The sequence below is a fragment of the Bombus fervidus genome, chromosome 11, assembly GCF_041682495.2.
Source record: "Bombus fervidus isolate BK054 chromosome 11, iyBomFerv1, whole genome shotgun sequence".
NCBI lineage: Eukaryota > Metazoa > Arthropoda > Insecta > Hymenoptera > Apidae > Bombus > Bombus fervidus.
The window spans coordinates 4,649,078-4,676,567 of NC_091527.1; the positions used below are offsets into that span (position 1 = coordinate 4,649,078).

Sequence of the window (27,490 nt, forward strand, 5' to 3'; positions counted from 1 at the left end):
AAAGTAAGATCGATTTGCTGGATAATCACTCACAATCGAGAAATCTAGTCGATAATAGATTTACTAGTTCAACATTTGCGCAAGCGTAGTTAAATGATAGAAAATTATTTTTGATATTCAAATAAAAGATTGATACACGCATTTTGATATCACGATATACACATAAATTATATTTTATCTATTTTTAATATATCTGGTAATGAATATATTAACTTATTTATATACATTATAGCACTTACAGCTGCTATATTGTATAAATATATTATTGCTTTTATTCAAATTTAAATAGATGATAAAGAAAATTTGATGAATGTATCCTAATTTCTACGGTACTGAGCGCACGTGTTTCTTGCATACGATGTTGGCGACGCATGTGCAAGAAATCCTTTTCAAGGGACAAATTCCTCAGTCTGGCAAGAGTGGTCGATACTCGATATTACGGTACCACATGGTAACGGAGGTAAAATGGCGTTAACTGTTCCTTGTGTCGCTGGTAAGAATTTTCATATTGTTTTTATTGATAATTTTCTTACTTTAACATCAAATTTTTACTGCTATTTTTTTCTAAATGATATTAGCATGCATAGAATATACATCTATTCATGATATGCTTTACAAGTTTCGTATTACACTATATCTGATTGCACAAAAATGCGTCATGTGGCATTGTATTACTGGAACACATTTATGATTAAAAAAATGCGTCATGTGGTACCTCGTTATCAGAATGCATTTATTATTAAATGTATTTACATTTATAGTTGTTTCCGACAATTTCATTTAATTTCATAAATAATTTGTGAATATTTAAATTTATCTTGGATTAGGGATATATGTTAATAACTTTTTATTTTAAGATATACATAATATTTTTCATGTTATACGTTTACTACTATTAAAATTATTCATGCGTTAAATGTAATAAATAGTTTAATAATGAAAAAGGAACTTAGAATATTTTAATGTGATTTCTATAGTGAGAGGTTCCATTGGAATCAGCTTAGGACAAGGCCCACCATCGTATGAACCAGTAAAGTCATTTCCTAAAGATGACAGTAAAACATGTAAAGCAATGATTTTTAGCCCAGAAGGAAGTTATTTTGCATGGGTCAATGGAGTGACTACCAAGATTTTACATTGTTCTACGTGGAAAATTATTACAGAAATAAAAAGGCCCAAAATTTCTGCGATTCAGTTCTCCACTCGAAGCACATATTTTATGACATGGGAACCATTCATTGGTATTATATTAATTTTATATTATTTATTTTTAGTTATTTTTATGTGTTATATATCTTATTTATATATTTAACTTTATCTCACTGATTTTATTACTTTGTAATAAATTCGATGAATATAAAATTTTTTAACATATATTTTATTTGCATTATATTTCAATATTCTGAATGTGGAAATGATACTTATATTATTAATTTGTATATTGCAGCGACAACATCAAATCCTCAAGGAACACCAAATCTTCACATATGGAGATCAGAGACTGGAGAACTGGTGAAGAGTTTTATACAGAAAAAACAATCAGACTGGTAATGTATTACATACTTATTTTATTTTTAACTAAAATTTATATTAAATTTATCAATTATCACAAACTATTTATTTCTTTTTATCTTTTAACATTGTGTGATCTATGTGATCAGAAAGATACAGTTTTAATAAATATTTCATATTTTAATGGCATTCATAACGTTTAAATTTTATAAAAATCTTATATTTATTATTACCAAAAAACTATCTGCTTTTTTAAGATAAACATAAACAATAGGTAGAACTTATTTTTCTTATATCTACTTAGGGAACCTCAATGGACAAGTGATGAAAAGATCTGTGGGCTATTAGTTGGTGCAGATGTCATTCTATATGAGGATGTCAATTTTAACAAAATTATGTACAGAATAAATGTAGCCAAAGTTGCTAGATTTAGTATATCACCAAGTAATACTCCATACTATATTCTCTGTTATATGCCGGGTAATTAAATTTTGTTGTGTATTTATTTAATTTTAAATTAAACAAATGCATGTATATTATATCAAGGTACTTATATGTGGAGAGTATATTAGTTTCTTAGTTGTTATCATGTAACCATACCAGTTTATTAGTTGTTAAACATCAGTGCTTCATAAAAACTAAGAGAAGTCATACAAATTTCAATATAACAAACAAAATGATTTAAAAATGATAATTAGCAATTCCGTTTGGTTGATTAAAACATATGTTTATTAGTAATATAGTTCAAGCATAAATCATATAAAAAATTGGCATATTTTATGAAATACTTTTTTATTTCAGTTTCTCTCATTATGAAGCAAATATGTGTGGCAAGCATGTAATACACAAATGGAATGAAGATTATAAGATAATTATATCTGTATAGAATACTTTAATATTTTAAAGAAGTACTACAGAATATTAAAACATAATGGTATTTTACAAAATATACAAGTATGAATATATAATCAGGATCAACATTAATGGGAAATATTCCTGATTATTGCATGCTCATTTTTATATGTAAGTACTTTCATAAAGTTTTAGGGAATCATAAAGTTTATTTAACAGGTAATTATTTTTTGTTTCAATATACTTGCGATTCTTAGGTGTTCATAAATGAAATTTGGAATTGCAATAAATTTAATATCATATCTTTGTAAGGCGAATAAATACTTATAAATACTCTCCACATTAAATACCAAATTATTAATTACACCATTACATGTAAAGTACTATGTTACTATTACAATCTAGCTAATAATTTATTTTTTATAACCAGTATTATTACGTTACAGGAAAATCGGATCAGCCTTCATTTGGTAGGCTATTTCAATATCCGAAGTTTGAATCCACACAAGCTTTAGCAAATAAAAGTTTCTTCCAGGTATTATATTATTATAAAATTCATACATATGTATTTAAGTACACAAGATTCTATAATTTCTATCTTCAGGCGGACAGAGTAAACATTTATTGGAATAATAATGGAACAAGCGTTTTACTAATGACGAGCACAGAGGTTGACAAAACAGGCGCTTCATATTATGGAAAACAAACTTTGCACTATCTTAGTACAAAAGGAGAAACTTCTATGGTTATGCTTAGTACGTTATGATCTATTAATTATTATTGTTTTTATTTATGAAATAATACTTTTTCTTGTCTCTAAAACGTAATTTCTTATTTTTCTTAATTAGGTAATAAGGGCCCTATACATGCTGTTCAGTGGTCTCCTAAAAATAACGAATTCTGTGTTATATATGATTTTATGCCAGCTAAAGCTACACTATTTAATCTTAAGTGTGAACCAATATTTGAATTTGGTGCTTTGCATCGGAATAGCATTTATTATAATCCTCAAGGGAACAATATCCTTTAATTACTTTAAAATGCTACTAAACTAACTTTAAATGACTTGTTTATTTAGTTCTTTTTCTATTTATTAAGAACTGTATTTTCTTAACCACTTTGCACTTCTAATTTTGACGGGATTTGGCAATCTCCGTGGTGGTATCGAGTTATGGGACGTAGCTAATAGAAAACTAATTGCTAAAACTGAAGCTCCTGATACAACGCTTCTTCAATGGTCGCCTGATGGAGAACATTTCATGACTGCAACTACCGCACCTAGACTTCGAATGGGGAATGGGTAAATCTTTTATATTTTTGTACGATTTCGGTAATTGGATGTTAATTTATATCTGATAAATATTTCATATTTAGATTTAAGATTTGGCATTATACCGGAACTTTATTATACGAACGACCATGGAATGAACAAGAAGAACTTTGGGAAGTATTATGGCAAACGTTTCCACCAGGAACATTTCCAGAAAAACCAATTAGTTATAAAGCTGTTGAAGGTATTGCTCCTAGTCAACCACAAGGTAAGAGTTCTTTATAATGTTCTTTAGAACAATAGAACTACTATATTAATCGACATTATCTTTTAATATTTGAATTTCTTTTCATTTTCAGCATCAAAACAAGTGTATCGACCACCTTCTGCCAGAGGGGAAACTATTAGTTTTAAATTACGTGATGATGAAATGTTCAAAGATAAGAAAAAAGGTTCAAAGCATTAGATAAATTTAAAAGTCTAGAATTATAGATACAAAATAGGTACTTTATTTTACATGTATCCAATATTTGTTGTAGCTACAACAAAAGCAAAGAAAAAAGCAAAGAAAGGTACAAAGAAATCGGAATCCTTAGCATCTTCTCAATCAAACAATCCAAGTACAAATGGACAAGTTACTACAAGTACGGAAAGTCAGAATTTAAATACAAATGTTCCTGAATGTGATAATCTGGAGAGGAGTAAGAAAATTAAAAAAATTAAAAGCGTAAGAATCTCTGTTACTAATACTTCAGTAATAAAATAAAATTTATTTAACTGTCTATTACTCCTCATTTTTTACAGAAACTAGAGCAGATTTCAAAATTAAAGGAACTGCTAGTAGCTGGGAAGCAATTAGAAATCAATCAATTAGACAAGATCAAGAAAGAAGCTGATTTAATGAAGGAACTTGAAGAGCTCGCTTTATGATGAACATTTCAAATTATGGATATGTATGCGGTTTAAAAAAAAAGTCTACATATTTCTTTTAATAACGGAAAATGATCTCGGTCTCTCTCACATACGATATCGCACGTACGGAAGTTACGTTTGGCTGTACATAAAATTTTCATTCTGAAGAGGTAGCGGGAACAAACGAAATTTTGAAAGTGGATGGAATAGATTTCCATGTCTCTTATTGAAGATATTAAGATTTAAAAATATAAGTTTTTTTTGAGCGATGATAATGAAATTGAAATGGTCCATCGCTAAATCTTTCCTTTGATACTTGGGAATGAAACCATTTATTTTCTTTCTTAATGGGTTCTTTATTCTAAGTAATATTTCGAAATAACATTGAAGAATGGGCATTGAAGATTGGAAAACAGTCCAATGACGACCAAGCTTCCTTATCATATAGCCCTGTATACCAATGTTGCATTACAAGACACTTCAGTAATCTTCTTGATATTACATTTGATAAATAAAAAATTGTACAGGGTGAATCATATTATCTTGGAATTACTTTGAAATGTGACTCGCAATAGCGATTTACCCCGTATAAAATGCATAATATATATATGTGATGGAAAATGTGAGGTGGAAAAGAAAAATAGTATGATTATAAAACCGAATGCACATAAAATTTGTTCCTGGAGACAGGTGCTGTCATTTCACTTTTTATGTTTATAAATTATTGCGCACTATTCCATTTTTGTTTTATCAATCTCTTTATGAAAATTTAGCGAGGGTTAGATATCATTTTGTGATTTCATAATTATTACACTCATTTCATGAGTATTGCACTAGTATTTCCTGACAACTTTTCGTTCTTATACATACTTTTGTTTTGTGCCTTACATTATATGTTTAAGATTCAGATTTTATATTTTTCTTGCTGTCAAGGCTTATAAGACTGGTCAGATTAAAAGTACTATTACGTGGCACAGTGTAACAAATAAATGAAAGAAAACTGCCAAAAATTTACCAACTATATTCCACGACTAAAGGAACATTTTTAAGTAATAAAGAAAATATAGCTTTTTGAATTAGTTGATTTTTTAAAGTGCTGTTCTTCAATGATGTTCAAAGTTACCTTCGCTTATTTTTCAGATTGTTGTATGAGCATTCAACAACAATCTGTGTTCTGTAACAATATAATAGTTGTTGAATTACTTGTTTTAATTTAATATTTACTAATATTGAGATTTTTAGGTTTATCTGAGCAATCGGAGAATTTGTACGATATAGATTGTACAAGTCAATAGACAAAAGAACATTTCTTTTACCTTGTTTCCATTTCTTTTGATATAATAATCAACAAAAGTTAAATACAATTGGGAAAACCTATAGTACAATGTGTGATTACGTCGAATTTTTATAAAATTCGTGAAATTATAACTAAAAATTATGTATCATTATTTCTGACATGTACATTGAATCATATACATATAAATTACGGATTAATTAACAAGTGATGGGTATCTCATAAAATAAATTACATCAAAAAAAAAATAACAATCGCCAATGTTGTGTATACTTACGTGAAATTTATGAAAATAAATTATTAAAAACAACAGATGTCAACGATATGTAATATATTTTTATGAAATTGTATTTTTCCTGTATTACAATATATACGCATGTAATTCTCGATAAAAATTTTCATTTAAATTTATCAATCCGTTTAAATTACATTATATGTATAGATTACTATTTGAATCGACGTAATATTAAAAAAAGATTTGCTTGTATTGAAATAGTATTAAATTTTTTAAAACGAGTAAAACAATAGAGGGTTGAAAAATTCGTACATGTGCACATGAAATTCTATATAGACATCAGAAAATAAATCACAGGAAACTAACTATTTATAGGAAGAAGAGTTTTTGGGAAAAAATGTTTCGATTAAAAAAAACAAAGAAATAAAGGAAGTACGGCCGAAATATGGCTATAATAAGGGCGGCAATATGGGGTTGAAAAATTCGTATATCTGTACATATACGTATCAATAAAATTCTACATAGTTAACAAAAAATAAATTGCAGGGAATGAATTGTTTATAGTAATTTGGTTAAGAATGTTTCGATTAAAAACACTAAGAAATAAAAAAAAGAAGGGTTAAAAGAAACAATCTGGTCGAAATTGAATGAGCGAGGAAATGCACGAGAAGCACCGTGAATGTAGTGTCAGTGGTCGTTTTAACTCGGGGACGACGGTAGCGCCGTAAGATAGTCGTGTTTACAGATTCGCCAGTGAGTTCTACAACGTCACGTCAAAAAGTGCAACAAATTTCTACCACCATTTACTATGTAAAGGTGCGTTTACCCGATAGAAGTTTGATGCGATAATCGGTGATAATAGGAACGTTCTGTGTGTCACGGCACGTTGTTTAACGGGATCGGGATTACTCTCGGGAAGAAAATTGTAAAAGATTTTCTTTAATACGGGAATGCTAATCGTTAGGATGGCCGCCATTTTGTCCGGAGGTGGCCCGGTTGAGTGAACGGGGCGAAAATAGTTGCTCCCTGGACACACCGAGGATTGTTGAAATTGCATAGGTACCGGTTACGTGGGATCTATTCACTTATCTCTAATTATCGAAAGAAATCTGACTGTTCGTGGAAAGAAGTGGCGCATAGATGAGAAACATCGAGATTTCTGTTCTCGTCGCCGCTCGACGTTAAGTCCTTTGTAAGCACGCCGTATACGTATTTCACGCGTAATTCCAAGCTAATTTAGCGACGATCGTTCGTGAAATTCTTTAAGTACGATGATGGTTTTCGATCGGCAGGAAGCAGACGACGGGTTGCTCATTTCCTGATTCTAATTTTTGACGGTTGACAGTTCAGTACGTTTGACGATTACACCCGAGAAATAAAAAGAAGCAGCGAGAGAAAGAGATCGAGAGGAGAGCGAGAGAGACAGACCCGGAGAGAGAAAGAGATAGAGAAATAATTCGCGACATGACATCGTACCTTTCATGAATTGCGAAATTCCAAAGAAATACAGAGACCCTTGGACGTGATTATTAGTTTCGTTTACTGGTTTACGTGCGAATCCGAGTGACTAGTAAACGTTTATGAGAGAATCGTCTCTTCGCTCAGATCAAGGCGAATAATTGGAATTTGTTAGCTGAAACCTTAACAAGATCATGCTGTCATACGATTTATAGAATGTGCGAAACGTTCTACGTATCTATGTTGTTCTTCCTCCGCAAGAAAATTTAAATTCGTTAACATTTTTTGCTGTTCGACTCTGAAATATTGACGGTGTAGTACCTACCGGTGTCCCTCGAGGCGAGCTCGAATTACATGGTTCTTATCTTACGGATTTTTCGTCCATTCTAGTTTTCCAATTGGCTAACTTTTTCACTGTTTTTCAATGTTTTTCTATTTTATTTTTATTTTATTTTCTATTTTTGGTCCGTCCCGTTTTTTGCAGAATTAATATTTATACAGTATTAGGCCATAAATAACAGTATGCTTGTTAATAATATATAGAATAATGAGGGAATTAATATTTGATGGATATACTAAGCTGTTGTAAAACTTCTTTACTAACATAAGTATTCTGCAAGATTAAATAGTATTTATTGTCCTATTATTGTTATAGTTTCTTAATTGTTAGATCTATATTAAAAGATTATATTTGAAAATGTCTAATATTATTGCAATAACTTGTAAAAATTTCAATCTTTTTTTTTTTATGAAACTTTTATTTTGTTTCAGATAATGTAGGTATAGTTTATTCAAACAAGGCCTTTAGGGTATAATTATATTTAATGTCAGTGAATGAGTTGGATGATTGTTATTGGTGGTGCGATTATTGGACCAAAAGGTATTGAGACAATTGGAATATAGCAAAGAGCGTACAAAATGACGATTGCCACAAGAGGCCAAGGAGTAGGCATAGACCCTCCTGACAGCCAGCAAAGTACACAGGTATATAATTTATCTTTATATTAGTTAGTCATATATTATTCATTTAAACTAACTGTATTTAAACTATGTTTAGGCTACATTTAAAGTAAATTTCGTTTGCAAAATTTACCATATTGTTTTATGTATAATTGTTATAATGTGAATTTATATGCATTTACATCATTAAATCATACCATATTATTGAATTAATATCGTGTATATGTATAATAATAGATGCACAGTCCATCGGGCCCACAACAATTAGCTGACACAATGTCCGGACTTCAACTCACGGAGAATGTGGTACAAACAGAATGCACCAATGATACCTTAGCTTCAGTAGAGGATAGTAATCAGCTCCATGGCGAGCCAGATTTTCCTGTTGCAAAACTCAATATGCTTCATGAAAAAATATCTAGTCCACGATGGGTTGTACCAGTTCTGCCAGAACAAGAGTTAGAGTGCCTGTTACAAGCCAGTATCGATCTTTGTAAAAAAGGTTATAATAAGCAATTTCGAAATTTTATTTAATCGAGATAATAATTAAATATAAATTCATGATTTGTTTCAATATAACAATAAATGCAAATTTGTACTTAGGAATTGATGTACAAAGTGAAGCGTGTCAGCGCTTTTTTCGAGAAGGACTCACTATTTCTTTTACCAAAATATTGACTGATGATGCAGTAAGTAGTTGGAAAATGAACATTCAAAATTGTATTAATGCAAACTGTGAGCGGTTAGTGGATCTATGTATCCTGAAATTAGATGAGGACTGGTTTCCTCTTCTTGATTTGCTGGCAATGGTTTTTAATCCTAGTAATAAGTGAGTTACATTTTTTCCTATATAACTGAAGATATCTTATTTTTAATTTCTTATTTTGTATTACTGATATTATACTGATTTATAACTTTTATTTCAGATTTCATACGTTTAATGCTGCAAGGGTCTCTGAAACTGTCCCTCCAGGAAGTGATATTCCTGATGAACAGCTTTATGCAAGGCCACCTCCTGATTCAAGAAGTCCTCGTGGTTGGCTAGTGGATCTCATAAATAGGTTGATAAGTGATACTATTATAATATTTCTTTATGATTTTATATTTTATACATGACATATAAATTATAAATTACTTAATTTTCTTTTTTGCAGGTTTGGAAGCCTTAACGGATTTGAAATTTTGCTCTCTAGATTTCAGAGCGGCCGAAATTTAACAGTACCAGTTATTTACGCTTTAATCAGACCTTTCGGTTTATGTTATGAACTACTTACTGTTCACACAATAGTTAAATATCTGATGCCTATTGTGGTAAGCATTTTATGAAAGGTATTAAACAACTCAATTACATTTGAATCTATACCAAATGGACATTTTTATGTTTATAGGAAATGGTGCCTGTAATTTTGAATAATTTAACTGATGAGGAATTAAAGAAGGAGGCCAAAAATGAATCAAAAAATGATGCAATATCAGCTATAATCAAAGCCGCCAAATGTTTAGTTTCACGAGTACCACACCAAGAGGAAATGATTAAAAATTTGGGAATTCTGAGACTGAAAATGATATTGAGACTCTTACAAATTTCTTCATTTAACGGAAAAATGAATGCTTTAAATGAAGTAAATAAAGTCATCGCCACTGTTAGTTTTTACCAACATCGAAATGCAATTGTTGAAGAAGAGGAATGGCTTACTGCGGAATGCATGGCTGTAAGTTTAATTATAGTTTGTTTCAATGTGTAAATCATATCGACAAATATTGATAAATAATATTCTGTTTATATAGAAATGGATAAAGGAAAACGGAGTATTAGAAATTGTTTTAAGAGATTCGTTACATCAGCCTCAATATGTTGAAAAGTTGGAAAAGATTTTACGCTTTATTATAAAAGAACGAGCATTAACTTTAGAAGATTTAGATGCTGTTTGGGCAGCACAAGCCGGAAAACATGAAGCTATTGTGAAAAATGTTCATGATTTGTTAGCCAAACTTGCTTGGGATTTTAGCCCTGAGCAACTTGACCACTTATTCGAATGTTTTCAGGTGTTCAATATTGTGAAACTATAACAATCCTTATTCTATTGATTATTATAACTTAATTAAAATCTTTCTTATTCTAGATGAGTTGGAAGACTGCTAATAAGAAACAAGGAGAAAAATTATTAGAATTAATTCGGAGATTAGCAGAAGATGATAAAGATGGTGTAATGGCACATAAGGTATTTTTATGTTTACATTATATTTATACATTGTTACATTTTTACATTATTTAAGATTTCGTATCACTGTATATATAAAATATACTATTGATTTTACTTAAGCTTAATTGTATTTCTCATTAATATTAGGTGTTAACTCTTTTTTGGAATTTGGCTCATTCTGACGAGGTGCCTACAGAAATAATGGATCAAGCATTAAATGCTCATGTAAAAATTCTTGATTATTCGTGTTCACAAGAAAGGGATGCTCAAAAGACAATTTGGTTAGACAAATGCGTGGAAGAACTAAAGAATAGTGATAAGTGGGCTTTGCCTGCGTTAAAACAAATTCGGGAAATATGCTGCCTTTATGAACCAAACCCTAATATAGCATGTCATGGTCAACGGAACCATCATTATAGGTATATTTATCTAAATAATGATGTAGAAGTTAATAATTAACTTAAAGCAATTTACAATTGGCATTATTTCTAATATGTTTTATTATACAGACAAGATGTTATAGAACGACTTCAAGCAGAACATTCTGCAGTAATTCTCGTGACAAACAGTTTAACAAATTATATGGATAAAATGCGGCAGTTGGTTAAGGAAAATCCAGACATTGATGGAAATACTTACATGCACGATGGTCGCTACAATCATATTATGCAAGTACAGGAAAGACTTAATTTCCTCCGTTTCTTGTTGAAGGTGACATTTGTATTCATTTATTTTGTAATAATGACTTGTTGTAGATCTTTATAATTTTGTTTATATCTGTTTTTCTTGTAGGATGGTCAACTATGGTTATGCGCGGATCAAGCTGAACAGATTTGGCAATGTTTAGCTGAACAAGGTGTATTTGTATCCGATCGTGAAGCATGTTTCAAATGGTTTTCAAAATTAATGGGAGATGAACCAGATCTTGATCCAGCAATAAATAAGGACTTTTTCCAAAATAATATATTACAATTAGATCCGATATTACTTACGGAAAGTGGTATCAAATGTTATGAAAGATTTTTCAAGGCAGTCAATTCTAAGGAAGGAAAATTAAAATTAAAAAGGAGAACTTTTCTAATGGATGACGTTGACCTAATTGGTACAGATTATTTGTGGCGCGTAAGTAAAACTTAATATTAATTATTTTTATGATAGTAATAGTATTTTGTGTCATTACATATTTTTATGCATCTATTTATTCAGGTCGTGACCAATAGCCCTGAAGAAATAGCAAATCGAGCTATAGAATTATTAAAAGAAGTGAATACTAATTTAGGACCACGACTTCAGTCATCAGTTTTGGCGTTTCATGTGACATATATAGGAGAGTGTATGGACAGATTGAAAGCACATTATGATACTGTATCTGTCTTGAGTAAAGTATACCTTGAAGGAAGAGAAGAACGCGAACAGCAAATGTCAAATAAAATTAAAATAGAAGCTATGAAAATGTGCCGTGTTATGAAAGTATTACAGGAATATATAAATGAATGTGATACGACATTTCCAGGAGAACGAAAAATATTGCCATTACATAGGTACTAATATTTGTATTTATTTGTAAAAATGATGAATTTTCTAAAATAACAATAATATTCTATTTTATTTGATTACAGAGCAGTTCGTGGGAAACACCTATCTCTTATCATTCGTTTTGCGAATCCTGGTCGTAATGTGGATGATATAGAGATATTTACACATAGTAACGACACTTTGGGGTCATTAAGGCGACAAATATTACGCAGAATTAAGGCAAATGGATCAAATGTGAAACTTGACTTATTTCTTAATGGAGAACCTTTGGAGTCAACAGATGACAGGAAATTACTTTCCCAAACTCCATTGAGAGATAAAATGGTATATGTTAATATCTATTTTCTTTAAAACATAGCAATGTCAGAGTAATTAAAGAATAAAATTTTTCTCATATAGCTGTTGTCTGCAAAACTAAGTCAAGTAAACAGCAACTTACCGAGTTCGCCAGATAGTAGCTCAGATAGTTCTACCAGTTCTCCACACCATCCATATGATGGGCCAGATGCAGAAGCAGAAAACAGTTTACCCGGAGTGGTATATTAATTTGCGTTCATATATATATAAAAAAAAAAAAGATTTTCATACATTTCATTATAAGTGCAATATTATTTCTAGATGTTTATCTTATAACCTGAAAATTTAGAAATTTCCTGTTTTTGTTACAGGTCATATCGCAAAGATCGCAGTATGCTACATTCTTCTTTCAGTTAGCAGATCTTGGATGTAGTCTACAACACGCGCAATTACGCGATGGTGCAAGGAACCTTTTACAACTGGTGCCACCAGATACACTTACTGTATCACGATTACAGTCGTTATTCGGTCATTGCAAAGAAGATGACAATTTAGATAATGCTCTTTGTAATGAACAAAATACTACAGTAGATTCTTTATTTTTTACTGCAAGTTCTAGCCAAGTTTTATACAATTTAGAGGTAAAGTTTGTGTAACATTTATATGTATTTTTGTTATGTATACCTTTCGGACAATTTGTAATAAATTATTTGTATTTCAGGTTTTATATAGTTTATTAATGCCAGTTTTAGATCCAATGTCAGAAAGAGCGTTTGAGTTTCAGTGCAACTTTATAAAAAGTGGCGAAGCTGGTGTTATTCTTGAAATGTTAACTAAAAATAAATTTCTACCAAATGCAGACGAAACTACTAAACGAGCAGCGTATTTAACGGTGTTAAAATTATGTAAACTCTTATTAACGACAGTGGGTAATGTGATGGCCTGTGTAATGGATGAAGTGCAGCAAGCTGGTATTTCGGAAAATCACGATAATCATGTTCACAACAATCGAGGCCCAGTAGCGGTTTTGAAACAAGCCTTACAAAGTGTACCTAATCAGAATACTGAGTATATGTTGAGAAGCGTAGCAACGAACTTGGCGCAGCATTTAGCGCTTCGAATGTTATGTGGAGCAGCGGAATCTGACAAATGTCGGCAACTTTTTATGCAAGCCCTTTCCTGGGAGCTACCAGACGTAGCTACTATTCGTGCCATAATTAGGCTAGCATGGGCAGCATCGACAGGTAATTTAAATAATATAAATGCATCTGCTGAGATGCTCCATACACTTCACGAAATAAACGAAAAGGAAACGTCAAATAATCCTGACAATAACGATGTGTTAGTATGTAAAGAAGCATTAGAAGTTCTGACAATCGCTTTGGTACTGAATCCAACTGCGTTAGAATCATTATCAAGAGATAAAATGTGGCATACGTTTTTAATAGACCTTGTTCTCTTGAGTACATCGAGAGTGGTTAGAATGGCTGCGGCTGAACAATTTTTTCTTATATCAACGTGGTACAGTAGTGGTCATCAACCACTACTTTTTGCAATAACGCTACTTTTCACTGTTTTAAACACTACAGTTATGGAGCATGCAAAACAGAGTCATGAGTATTTTCAGCTTTTATGTAGGCTGCTAAACTTTGCACACATGTCAGGATGTCCTCTTCTGACTGCTGAAACATTATTGAACATCGAAATAGCATGGTTAAAGAAAGTACGAGACAATGTTAAAGAAACTGGAGAAAGTCAAGTTGATGAAGCTGTCCTTGAAGGTCATCTTGGTCTTACTAAAGAACTACTAGCTTTTCTACCTCCGAGTAAAAAGTTTGAACTTGGCTCTGATGAAAAACACGGCGTAAATTTGATCAAGGAATTAGTCGAAGATTTTGTATTTCCTGCATCGCGTCTTATGCTGCAACTGCGTAGCACTGGAGAGCTAAGTGCTTCGCAAGCGAGCCCAGTATGCACGACTCCTCAATCGACTAGCGCAGCATTTGATTTACTTGTAGGTCTTTGTGTAGGCTGTGTACCTAACATGAAACTTCTAGTCACAATGCTCACTGATATGTTCTACTCTGAGAGAGATGAACCGCTAGTAGAATGGGATTATTTACCACCAGTCGGGCTTAGGCCACTGAAAGGCTTTGTAGGTTTAAAGAACGCTGGTGCAACTTGTTACATGAACTCAGTATTACAACAATTGTACATGGTTGAAAGTATAAGAGTCGGACTTTTGGCTGCGGAAGGTGCAGCGACAGATTTGAACGAAGATTTTTCTGGAGAAGAAAGAATTGAAGGAGAACAAACGATAGAGGCAAACGATAATGATACAAATGAAGAAAAATGTGGAGCAGATGAATCTCGAAAGGAATATAATATTGGTATTTTAAAGCAAGTTCAAGCAATCTTTGGTCATCTAGCATATAGCAAATTACAATATTATATACCTAGAGGTCTTTGGAAACACTTTAAGTAAGTTTACATTTACACTGTAAATATTGTTAAATGTATAATTGTCGAAGTGTAATCATCATCTTCATGTCATCATTGATGTTTTTATTAATATTATTTTCAGACTTCAAGGTGAGCCTGTAAATCTTAGAGAACAACAAGATGCAGTAGAATTTTTTATGAGCTTAGTGGAAAGCTTAGATGAGGCACTGAAAGCCTTAGGACATGAACAGATAATGAGCAAGATTCTTGGTGGTTCATATAGTGACCAGAAAATCTGCAAAGGTTGCCCTCATAGGTACCTTCTTAATTCTTAAATTTTGCTTTTTTCGGTAAACTGTAATACCGCATTACATTATCTTCAGATATTCCAAGGAGGAGCCATTTAGTTTGATAAGCGTGGATATCAGGAATCACAGTAATTTACTGGACTCTCTTGAACAATATGTGAAAGGAGAATTATTGGAAGGTGCAGACGCTTATCATTGCGACAAATGTAATAAAAAGGTATAAACTTCATATATTTGTAAAGCACTTACGTATAATTCATGACATTTATTACATATTCTATTAACAAATTATATTTTTAGGTCGTAACAGTAAAACGATTATGTGTAAAGAAGTTGCCACCTGTTTTAGCGATACAATTAAAAAGATTTGAATATGATTACGAAAGAGTTTGCGCTATAAAATTTAACGATTATTTTGAATTTCCAAGAGATTTGGATATGGAACCTTATACTGTTTCTGGGCTCGCTAAACTGGAGGGAGAAGTTATAGACTGTGATTACGAAGAATCGGTGAAAGGGACTTGTACTAAATATCAATTAACTGGCATTGTAGTACATAGTGGCCAGGCTAGTGGTGGTCATTATTATTCGTATATCCTACATAGGTACTGAAATATTTATGTATGCACACATTAATATTTACATAACGTTTTTAACACATACTTGTTTATTATTGCATTTTGTATTAGACAAAATGATGGCGTTGCGAAATGGTATAAGTTCGACGATGGCGATGTTACGGAATGTAAAATGGAGGAAGAGGAAGAAATGAAGTCGCAATGTTTCGGCGGTGATTATTTGGGAGAAGTATTTGATCATATGCTTAAAAGAATGAGTTACCGAAAACAAAAACGATGGTGGAATGCCTATATGTTATTTTATACCAGATTAGATGTAGAAGAAAATTCTTTAATGAAAAGTGTTAATGAATTATCCTTGTGTAAGTACTGCTTGAATTTCTAGTTTGTTAAAAAGTTATATTTACTTGTTATAAAAATGTTATAACTTTTAGATACGAAACTAGGAGTTATGAAAATGCCCCCAGCTATCGAATATAGTGTCAGAAAACAGAATATCAAGTTCATGCATAATCGAAATCAGTTTAGCGCAGAATATTTTCAATTTATTAAAAAACTTGTATCTTGTAATCCTCATAACATCAATAGACAGAATATGAATGAAAAACTTGTAAGTTGACTTAGCAAATAATTTTTTTCAACATTTGTATCAAACATATAATCTTTGGAAATTATACTTGTAGAATCCAGAACAGGAAGAACTTGCAATGCTATCCGTGCAATTAGCATCGAGATTCCTATTTTACACAGGTTTCCATACTAAGAAAACCTTACGCGGTAACGCAACGGATTGGTATGACATCGTTTGTCATCATTTACGTAGTAGCAAAACAGTGCGATCCTGGTTTGCTCATAATGTCCTATTTAATCATCCACATAGGTATTGGGTTTTCTTGAGTATACATGTATCGATATAAGAGAATTTATTGTTTAACAAAATGAATTTATTGTCTTTAGATTTTGCGAATATCTTTTGAGCTGTCCTAGTACAGAAGTTCGAACGGCATTTCTCAAAATTTTGGTATTTCTCGCACACATTTCTTTACTGGATGGCCCATGCGTGCCGCCTAGTTTAAACGCACCAAGTAAGACTTTTAGTTATATTCATTATTCTTTCAAACAGACTAATAAGATGTAATTTGAAATATTTGTTCATAAATCTTTATTTCCAGCTATACTTTTAGATCCAACAGCAACACTCAGTGATCATTTATTGCATGCAGTACTTTCTTTACTTCATCGTGAAATCTCAGATCATGGCCGCCATTTACCACATTATTTCTCTCTGTTTCACACGTATGCATCGCTTGGTCTCGCTGAAAAGGCCCAATTGCTTAAGGTAACTTATACATTGTTTTTCTCATGTAAAATCATTTAATAAGATTATGCCATTTATAATTGTTTTTTATCGTAGTTAAATGTGCCGGTTACGTTTATGTTGGTTGCTATCGATGAAGGACCCGGACCTACGATAAAGTATCAGTATCCTGAATTAACTAAATTGCATCAGGTAGTTAGTATGTTGATACGCTGTTGCGACGTGTCATCGAAAGCACACTCGAGTCTTGCACAGTCAGGCGTAGCACCTTTACCAAACCCATATGGTGACCCGGCATGTCAAAATGAATATTTGATGCCTATTCAGCCGCAGGCAGCAGATATTCTCTTCGTTAAGAACAGGTAGATATTTCTTAAATAAAATGCGTTTAAAATGTAGATAAAAGGTAAATATGTAAAGTATAAAATATATTGATACAAACTGCAATTTTTGTCATCTAGTTATATGAAAAAATTGATCGAAGATGCAGATGTTAACGTTACTGAAGATACAGTGAAATTACTGCAATATTGTTGTTGGGAGAATCCTCATGTGTCACGAACCGTTCTCAGTGAATTATTATGGCAGATTGGATTTTCTTTCGCACATGAAATAAAACATCATACTGACCTATTACTTGCTGTACTTCTTATGGAGGACTCGTGGCAAACTCATCGTGTTCATAACGCTCTCAAAGGTACAACCGTTGCAGGTGCAAGTTTTTAATTTAAGAGGCATTAAAACATGAGATCGTAAAATGTAATTGTCATTAGGTGTACCAGATGAAAGAGAAGGTTTATTTGAGATAATACAAAGAAGTAAACATCATTATCAGAAAAGAGGTTATCAATGCATTAAATGCATGGTACAGCTCTTCAGTAAGTGTCGACCTGCACATCAGCTCCTGCATCATAGCTCCGAATTGAAGAGGAAGTGGATACACGCTACCGACTGGCTTCACGAAGAACTCGATAAAGTATTGAACAATAATAATAGCTGATTATGAAGTTACAAGAAGGGATTTATATATTAAACAATATCGATTTTATTTTCAGAGACCGTATGCTTCTGCGGCACCATATACTCATGCGTATAGTAATTGGTCTCCACCAGCTCAATCCAATGACTCTGCGAATGGTTATGTTTTGGAGCGTAGTAATAGCGCGAAGAAGACATTAGAAAGAGCATGTGAACTTTGTCCGGACGAAGAACAGGAGGTAGAGGATACAAGCGAAGATTGCACTGAGGAGACAGAAAAGTACCAACCACAAAATAGAGACATATTGCGGTCGAGACGTAGTTTAGTATGGGGATGTATAGGGTAAGATTCAAAAATAACAATTTTATTCAATTTCATTTATCATTATACAGTCCTTATTTAAAACATAAATCATTCCTGCTTCTCTTTTCAGTTATCCTGACGTCACTGTAATGCAACAAATGCAAGAGGAACAACAATCTCAGCCTAGACCATCTCCAGTTCATACTCCTCTTTGGTCCCAATCCCCGGTTATACTTACACCACCAGCTCATCAGTTACATAGTCCACAGAACTGTGAGTCGTCACAAAATACCAGCCAGGATCCATAATGAACGCTACATATTGACGTTCTACCAAGTTGCTGCCTCGGTGAAACTGTTTCAAGATATTTAGACATTACTGCGCCAGCAGCTTGGTGCCGAACAATAGAGGCACCTGTACAGATATAACTCGCAGATTTGTTCTTATTTGCTGGTATTCACGAACTTGCATTTGCAACCTGAGTTTTATTGTGGGCAGTTACTTTCATGAATGATACGATGTGGCATAGCTATCTGCACTATTGAGAAAAAAAGAACGATGTTAGAAACAGCAGGCGATTATTAAATAAGTAAGAACAGAATTTCTACGTATTAGTTGAGGCAACGAGAATTTTCATCGCAATTTTTTCTTTCTCCTAACGTTCGTGTATTCCTCAATTTTTGCATCTATATAATAATTTGAGCTTTTGAATTTCAATAAAAGGAAGGTTGTTTTGGTAGGAAGAAATCTTCCGAAGAGAAATTGATACGAAGAGGGAAAAAAGAACAATTTAGATGAGAATTACACTTGCCTCGATTAATGCATACGAATTCAAGTGTAGGAATACGATAAGATTGTATAAATGTATAGCGAATAGTGTTATGGAATCCCGTCTCTGCCGAATAGAAAAGAAAGGTATAAAAAAAAGAACCTAACTTTCCGTATGTCTATGTAAATTTGTTACTAATAAAAAGTTAAAAAATGAAACTTTCTAACGATCGAAGGATAAGGCTAAAAAATACAGTAGTTTCCGATTTAATTGAAAAGAGAGCAGAGTTAACAAGTCAAGAGAAAAGAAAAATTACACATCTATCGATATTTCACTATTTTAGTCTTTCAAGACGAAGTAAACGAAAAAATTTCCTTGTACTTAATCTCGAGTATCAAAAAAAAAAAAAAAAAAAAAAAGAAGAAAAGAAAAAAATATAAAAAAAAGGAAAAAAGAAAGAAAAATAAAGAAAGGAAAGCCACTCCTCTGATGCAGACGTTTGTGCTGTATGAGAATTTAAACATACATCAATGAGATGCCTCCCATTGTGCTTTCTTTCAGTTCATCGAATTTGAGAAGAAGAGTTGTATCTTTGATATCATGCGACTCCATTTTGTATATTAGGTAGTTACTTAAGAATCGAGTTGTTGCTTCAAATTTTCATTGCTTATATTTTTGTCTGTTATGTTTTTTCGGCTATTTATGAGAAATTAACGAAAAAGAACTTGATCGAATGAAATTCAAGTGGACGGTGCAGTTGACCGCCCAAAAAGTTATTCGGATAAGAAACGACAGTTATGACGGGATGTTTCTACTTTAAATAGTAAAGATGGATATTAAAAAAGAGAGAAAAAGAAGGAGGCAAAATGGATGGATCAGTTTGTGTTTATTATAACGAGTCGCAGTGCCGCGAGAAAGAAAAATAAGCCTTGTTCGAAGTCCAAATTTTTACAAAACGAAAAACAAATAAAAAAAAAGGAAGAAGGAATAAAAGAAGGAATTGAAGAAAGCGTGACGGTAGCGACACAAAAAGGGTATGAAACAAATATAAAGAAAAAACACTAATTTGTATCGTCCTAAGGTACGATCCATCGTTAAGAAAGAAGAGCTGTGGTCTTTTCGCAGTATTATAAATCGATTCTTAGTTTTCAGTCGACAAGAAAAAGAACAGATGCGTTAGATGTTATACTGCTTGTATACTGTTCGGCATTTTATCGGGCATACAACGGATGAACGGCGAAACATGATTGAATAAATGATGACTGCGATCCTTTAACGTATGAACTGGCCATAGCTCTGACTTATTAAATAACATGTGTTATATAGATATTATATAAATAATACTAAAGAGGAGGAGAAAAAGAGAAAATAAAGTCACGTGTAATGAGGATATAAAGCAAGCCGTGTGTATACATAGGAATTCGTGCGATGAGAAAATCAACGACTATGTCAAGACACCAGGAAATAACGACATATTGATTATACTGTTCGTATTTATCAAATATCCACGTTAAACAGTGTACCAAATTATATAATAGCTACTATCGGTTAAAAATAATAATAATGGTACCTAATCTTACTCAGAATATGTACATATGCAACTGCTTTTTATATGTGATAAAAATTATTATATTCCTATTATACATTGAGGTTAGTATGCTATTGTAAATCCTGGTTTTTTGTACACAGACTGTATGCTAAGTTCAATTTTTTTGTTAATGGAGAGAATGTAGTCTATAATTATTTAATATTTAATTGTATCGCTGAAAGAATAAGCGTAACACGTCTTGTATGATATACATAACTTGATTACTTTCTAACAATCAATATCAGATTTAAGTGATCGAACCTCGAAGTTTGTGTCATGATATAATACTACTAGTAGTGTCATTTCTTTTTCTTTCTTTCTTTCATATTTCGTTCTCTTTTTTCTTTTATTTCTCTCGAACGAGCGATGATAGAGGTAGAAAGATATGGACATTAAGGGGGAAAAAACAGATGTAAGACAACCGGGTACACGATTCTAATTCATGATTTATATAACTATTGTCCGAAAACTTATCGAGCGATTTCATCGAACTATCGAACATTCTCATATTTACTACGAATTCTATGCGAAACTGTGACGGATCTACGAGAGTCGATCAAGATTGCCGGTCATTTTTAATGCGGTAGTTGCGAATAAACACGCTTGTTTTTTTATAGTCGACGAAAAAAGAAAACGGTCGGATGCAACATTTATACATTTTCCTTTTTGCACGAAATGTTACTATATAGAGAGCAACGACGATGAAACATGATACAAAAAAAGAGCAAAAACGAAAAAGAAAACGATATATTCAAATCTCGATAATAAGCGAAGGTGACTGATACGACGCGTTAATCAAAATCAAAGGCAAATGCATGTGAAGTAATGAAAAAAAGAAAAAAAAGGTAAAGTTGTACAGTTGCATGCTTAAGCAAAGAAGAAAATGACACTTGTACACAAAAACGAAAAAGATGCGGAAATGAGACAAAAAAAAAAAAAAAAGAAGCAGTTACAATAATTCGAAGCCCAAGCGAAGTGAAATTTCATAAAACACAAAGTAAAAAAAAAGACAAAAGGAAAATACAAAAAAAAAAAAAAGATGGAGGAGAAGAAAAGAGTCCCTCGTCGATGTTCGTTTAGTTTTAGTTGTAAAGGTAATTTTATGTATTAACTCGATCGACGCTCTAGTCAGTAAAATTAAATAAACGGAAGGAGATTAACGAACCTCGTTCATTTAGTAGCGTAGAGTATCTCTCGAAGTCTCTGTATTTTTTGTTTCCAGTATGACGATTGTTCAAACGATTTTGTTTTTTTTCCTTCTCTTTTTGTTTTAAATAAAACGACGTAAGGGAAAAACGAAATTTCCAAGAAACTAATAAACATGTACACGCATCCGTTCGAGGCATGTCTTTTCGATGGTATCAGAAACTACCATGGGACACATCCGCTACTTTCGTGGTGCTCGTGTTTCTCCATTTGCCTTTGACAACTTCCTCCGAGGCTATTTCGAGAATGAAAAAAAGTAAAACAAGCAAGGCAATACGAATGAAACAAAAGAAATCGAACAAAAAAAAAAAAAAAAAAGAAAAGGAAGAGAAAAAAAGATAGGAGGAACGAAATGATTCAACAATGAAACTACCTCGTTAAGCGGTCAATGTATTTACAATTTACACGCGTACTGATTTCATTGCCAAAACCCTTTGCGCTCCATTTAATCATTTAACGAAAATACATTTTTTCTTTCGTTTGGAGCATTTCTTTTGTTCGACGAGAAATAACATCTAACACTTTGGATGCTGATGCTCACGATAGATTAGAAAATGTTGTACAATGGTAGATTTTTACTTTAAATAAATCACGGATAAATTTCAAAGCGGAGCAGCACGCAAGGAATAATGGTAGATCGATTATAGTGGCATCGCGAAAGTTAATTTATTCCAAACTTTTACATACGAAAAGAAATTGGACTGCAAAGGGTTAACGCTGGCAAGAAGCTGTTCTTCGCTTTTAGAATGTCAACCGCATTATCCGATACAGCAGAAGTTTATAAGTTCACATTTTTCTCTCTTGTCATTGAATTCTGTTCGCAAATGTTTTTTGATCGGATTGTTCATTGATATTTTAAGAAAGATCGATATACACGGGACGATCCATTTTTATTTACGAATTGATCTATATAAGGCTAAGGGGGACAGGAAAAAGAAAAGAATCTATTAAATTGACTTTCTAGTAATTTTACTAAAGCGAAGTGCCATTTGAAGAGGACGTCAAATAATCTTTGGATGACCTCACTCTAATTATATCTTTGATACTTTCACGTAATCTAAACGTCTTATTTAGTAATCATTTTATTCGTAAGAATTTTTTCATTAATCATGCGTTTGTAGATTCAGATGGATCGTCCTTCGCCTGTTTTACAGATTATAAAGCGTATAAAAAGATATCTAAATCCCTGTTACGGTTCTCAGTTTCAGCACGTGTCTAAAGAGATGATTTAAATAAACGAAGAAATTACAAACAGAATGTTGACGGAACCATTTTCACTTTTATCGGATGTCTTTGTTCTTTTTTGTTTGTTGTTTGGAACGCGTAAAAGAGATGTGGTAACGAGGAGAAAAGAGAGATCGTAGCAGGGCCGACGAAAGCTTCTCAGAAAATAACAGAGGCTTGTGATTCCATTGGAACTTATGATTTCTTTCACGTGAATCTGCTCACGTGTGTACGAATAAAGTCGTTCGACATTGGCATTCGTATGATGAAACGGTCGAGTATAGTATGGAAACTTAGTCGGTAGATAAGTAAAGATTATATAAAGCTTGAACTCGTGTTCCAAATCGACGTTGGACATTGGAAAACGTACTTTTTTTTTCTCTACTTCGCCACTCGCGCGACGAATGCCTCTTTATCAAAGATAATACAGCGTGAAAAAATGAAGCGTGAAATTTCGCTAGACAAGTCTGAGGGCGTTGATAATCAAGCCAGTCGGTTTCAAGCTGATTCCGCACGAAACCAAATGTAAAAGATAGTGTGTATATACTTTGTGTCCGTCAAATACACGCTTTTGTTCAATTTTTTCTTTTTTTCTTTGTTACGTCGGTAGACGCTATTATGTTCGTGTGTAAGGAAGTAAATATCTGTTTTCTTTCATTAAATTCTGCACACGATTTTTGCAATGAGATTCGTGCGGTTGTGTCTACGAAACGATACGATCTTTAATAGTAATTACAATTGTATTTAATCATATGAAAATAACGATAGAATTGTACACGGAGAGAATTAATAATCGTGGCTATTTGTTCGAAATGTATTCGAATTAAGAACTTTTATCGGAAGTGGATGATCGCTCGGTTCGACTAACAGCGCCGTAGAATAATTCTAATCGTTAGATTTACGAAGTATTACACGATACCACAGATAATATCGAGTAGAATATTTAATATTCACTGTCCTATATTAGGACTATACTAATGAACCTTCCGATCGAGCCACAGTCGACATGTTTCCCGATGCGCAATTACGATCGTCGCCATTGAGAAAAAAGAAAAGAAAAAAAGAAATAAAAGGGAGAGGAAAGGAGAGAAGGAAATTCCTTATTAGAAATAGTTGACGATGAAATTTCGCTGGTCGTATACTGTCATCACAACTGCACAAAATTCATTGTGTCTCGTAGCGGAATATCGTTTGGTGTTTGTCGTACCGAAAACGACTGCCAGAAGAGGTTTATAAAAAGACTCCAAATAAAAGAACTGTGTTCCTTGTGACACAGCCAGTGAATAAAGGACAACTCAGTGATATTCGCAGGACGAATATAGAACATTGCTCGCATTCCTCGAAGCCGTTTCCGTTATCTGTTTCTGTATTTATTTCAAAGAGCTGCGTTGTGCAGGCATTAACTAGTAGAACTTATTAATACGAGAATTCTATGCGGTGTAGGAAAGGAAATATAAACTAAAAGAAAAGAGAAAAGAAAAAAAAAAGGAACGAAGAATTTTGGTCGTGTCAGACCATGAATCGATTGTCATAAAGGAAAGGGTAATAATAAATTATTATTTACTCTGAAACGATCAAATCGTTTCGTGGACTTGTATCGACCAAAACTTTTTCTCAGTGGAAAATGAAGTTTTCTAAAGACATTACGCTATCGTCAAGAATATTCCTCGTTTCTTTATATCAAATATATATCTTCTTTCTTCACTCGCTAAATAACGTGATTTTCGCTTGCAATTGCCTACGTCATTCGTTGAGCCGCGTTTTTTCTTAATCGAGGCACGGAAACGTGGATAACGATCGATATCGTTTCCACTTTCGCGCGTTATTAATTATATTCATATCGAGTCGAGATAAACCACTGTGCGGTGTGTGTGCGTGAGTGCGTGTGTGTATGTATGTGTGCGCGCGCGCCCGTGCCCCTGAACCTATGGTGCTTCAATAGATTGTGCCTCGTCGACCTCGAGTCTTTTCCCTTTTCATTCGTTCCGAGCGTGAAACGATCGCGGATTCTTGTTGGATCATCGTTCCCTCGGTTACCAAGAATTTTCTGGGGCCGAAAAATCTGCCAACATTGAACGTTTCCTCTCGTAGAGGATCGTCGGGTTATTAATTCTACGTTCCTCGATCTTTTCGTTCGTCAGATCTTCTTAACGAAGATCGCACTCCTCATGTGTACGATATTGTTAGGTCTTTTCAAAGAAAAGATTGAATATATGGTTTTAATATCTTCATAAGGGATCATCGTGGTCCAGGACGATCGAAATTTGACGAATCTCTCTCGGATGTTTTTCCAAGAGAAAATCTTTCAGTAGAAGAGAATTACTCGGGAAAAATTCCCGAGATAACTTCGCAAGATATCCGTGACCTTGGGACAAAATAGAAAAATTTCTTCACCTCGATATTTATTAGAGAGGGAAAAAATATTTATTGAATGAAGCTTATCACGAGAATACCGTATCACAAGATTTGTTAACTGAATAATCGACGGATGTCTACCTTTAGGCGTTCATGAAGGAACTCGAAATGAAACTAATGCTTGCTTCGTAATCGAACACCAAATACATATATGAAAACGAAAGTAATACCAAAAAGTGGTAAAAAGAAACAATAAAGTATGATATTCCTAATTTGTCGCGTGTATGTGATTTTTGGGCCGATCGATGGACAAATCGAAACAAAACGAAAGAGAGATATACAGTGAAAAGCACGATGAGAAAGAAAACGTAACCGAGTGAAAAATATGCTCTGTAAGAGTGGCTAAAAACCGAAGATAAACGCTCACGTCGTTTTGTGACATTATTCGTTTTTTCAAATAGGCGCATTTACGTAAGCATTTTACTTACTCGAACGTTAATCGCAAATCGAGCCAACCGAGTCTGCGATCCTAAGAAAATACGAAAGATAAAGAAAGAGAGACAAAGGAAAAGAAAACAACGTGCCCTTCTCTCTCTCTCTCTCTCTCTCTTATATATATATATATATATAAACTTATTTATGGTCTCTCGCAGACTCTCATTAATACAAATATTAATTAAGATTATATATATATATATATATATATATATATATTCTCGATTTAACCGTGCATGATCGATCGTTTTCATCCGGGGGGTCGCAGACGACGGTTCGCCACACGATCCACGGGGCCCTCGATTTCTCGATCGAACGACGAACTCACCTCGTGCGTGATCGGCGTGAAAAGCTTCGCCGCCCCTGAGAATCTTCTGTGTATTATTTCTAACAGAATGTAATAAAGTATGGTTGAAAAAGAGGAATAACACCAGCTTAATCGACCTTCTTCGTTTCCATTTCCATCCTCTCTGTTTTACTGTGACCGAAAAAATTTAAAAACAAATTTATCTTAATACATAGTTGATACTTGACGTCAAAATCTTTAGCGCTTCTGAGAATCTTTTGCCTATTACTTGTAATATAATTTCTATAATACATAGATGTCAGGTTTTTGTATACTTACAGAAAATTTCATAGTGCGAAGTTAATAATTCAGGAAAATAAAAATGTATTCCAAATTCATGAAAAAGAAAAGTGTATATATAGGAAACTCCGTACGTGCCACTTCTTAGTTGTAAAGAAAACTCAATGTTCCATGTATTTAAATAGATGGCATAGACAAAAGCCAAGAAATAATAATTATTATTAGCTGACACTTATATTTCTCTGTACACTACAGAGGCGACATTGGACGTGTCACTGACACCATCTTCTAGCATTATTGATAACTATTTAGAGAGGTTAATTGCGCTTAAATGCTGTACTATGGTATGGTATGTTAGAATATTCTTCAATAAGAAAAGAAAAATTCTTCAGTTTTACCATTCACGGTGTCATTTGCAAGTACTCTTCGATTATTGCTGACCGCAGTATCGAGTGAAAGAAATCTCGGGCCAAAAATTCCATAGGAGTATAAATCTACATAAACACTCGTAATCTAACGACGAAATACCATTTAAAGAGAAGAATTTAATCGACTCGTCTGTTGTTTTTTGCATTCCCTTTGTTTCATTGCAATCGACAAAGTTTGAAGTTCACTTGTCTCAATTTCGACTATCAAATTTTTTTTGCCACTATGTTGCAAAACAAGAAAAAATGTTGTCTTGCATAAATACCGATAGACACGGGTTACGATTACTTTTGCTCGTGTAAGATATGTATTTGTTAAAGATATTCGTAACTGAAAAACTATTTGGCAAGCGTTGCATAAGTGTTTTTATCGACATGGAACAT

The 27,490-nt window shown here is 33.0% G+C and overlaps 2 protein-coding genes across 5 annotated transcripts; both read left to right on the plus strand.

Moving 5' to 3' along the window:
* The first annotated feature begins 338 nt into the window (after positions 1-338).
* On the plus strand, positions 339-6,152 carry Eif2a (eukaryotic translation initiation factor 2A). The gene is made up of 12 exons (XM_072013270.1): positions 339-493; positions 978-1,241; positions 1,448-1,547; positions 1,817-1,992; positions 2,811-2,899; positions 2,969-3,119; positions 3,213-3,383; positions 3,490-3,664; positions 3,739-3,902; positions 3,994-4,086; positions 4,174-4,361; positions 4,439-6,152. Exons 1-12 carry the CDS (start codon positions 466-468, stop codon positions 4,562-4,564), a joined length of 1,725 nt encoding a protein of 574 aa, XP_071869371.1. The 5' UTR covers positions 339-465; the 3' UTR covers positions 4,565-6,152.
* A 620-nt stretch (positions 6,153-6,772) lies between these two features.
* On the plus strand, positions 6,773-26,165 carry Faf (ubiquitin carboxyl-terminal hydrolase-like faf). 4 transcript variants are annotated; one of them, XM_072013243.1, is made up of 30 exons: positions 6,773-6,891; positions 8,305-8,517; positions 8,731-8,995; positions 9,097-9,322; positions 9,420-9,554; positions 9,648-9,804; positions 9,882-10,205; positions 10,282-10,539; positions 10,617-10,715; positions 10,845-11,116; positions 11,207-11,408; positions 11,490-11,819; positions 11,904-12,238; positions 12,317-12,557; positions 12,633-12,770; positions 12,902-13,171; positions 13,252-15,011; positions 15,115-15,288; positions 15,356-15,497; positions 15,581-15,885; positions 15,970-16,220; positions 16,293-16,468; positions 16,542-16,738; positions 16,816-16,943; positions 17,031-17,197; positions 17,273-17,538; positions 17,638-17,873; positions 17,950-18,152; positions 18,232-18,497; positions 18,589-26,165. In XM_072013243.1, the coding sequence occupies exons 2-30, from the start codon at positions 8,452-8,454 to the stop codon at positions 18,764-18,766; spliced, it is 7,767 nt and encodes a 2,588-aa protein (XP_071869344.1). In that variant the 5' UTR covers positions 6,773-6,891; positions 8,305-8,451; the 3' UTR covers positions 18,767-26,165. The 4 variants fall into 4 exon arrangements, with proteins under 4 accessions (XP_071869344.1, XP_071869347.1, XP_071869345.1 ...); XM_072013246.1 differs by having other exon boundaries at positions 17,959-18,152; XM_072013244.1 differs by lacking the exon at positions 6,773-6,891 and adding an exon at positions 6,940-7,267.
* The last annotated feature ends 1,325 nt before the right edge of the window (positions 26,166-27,490 follow it).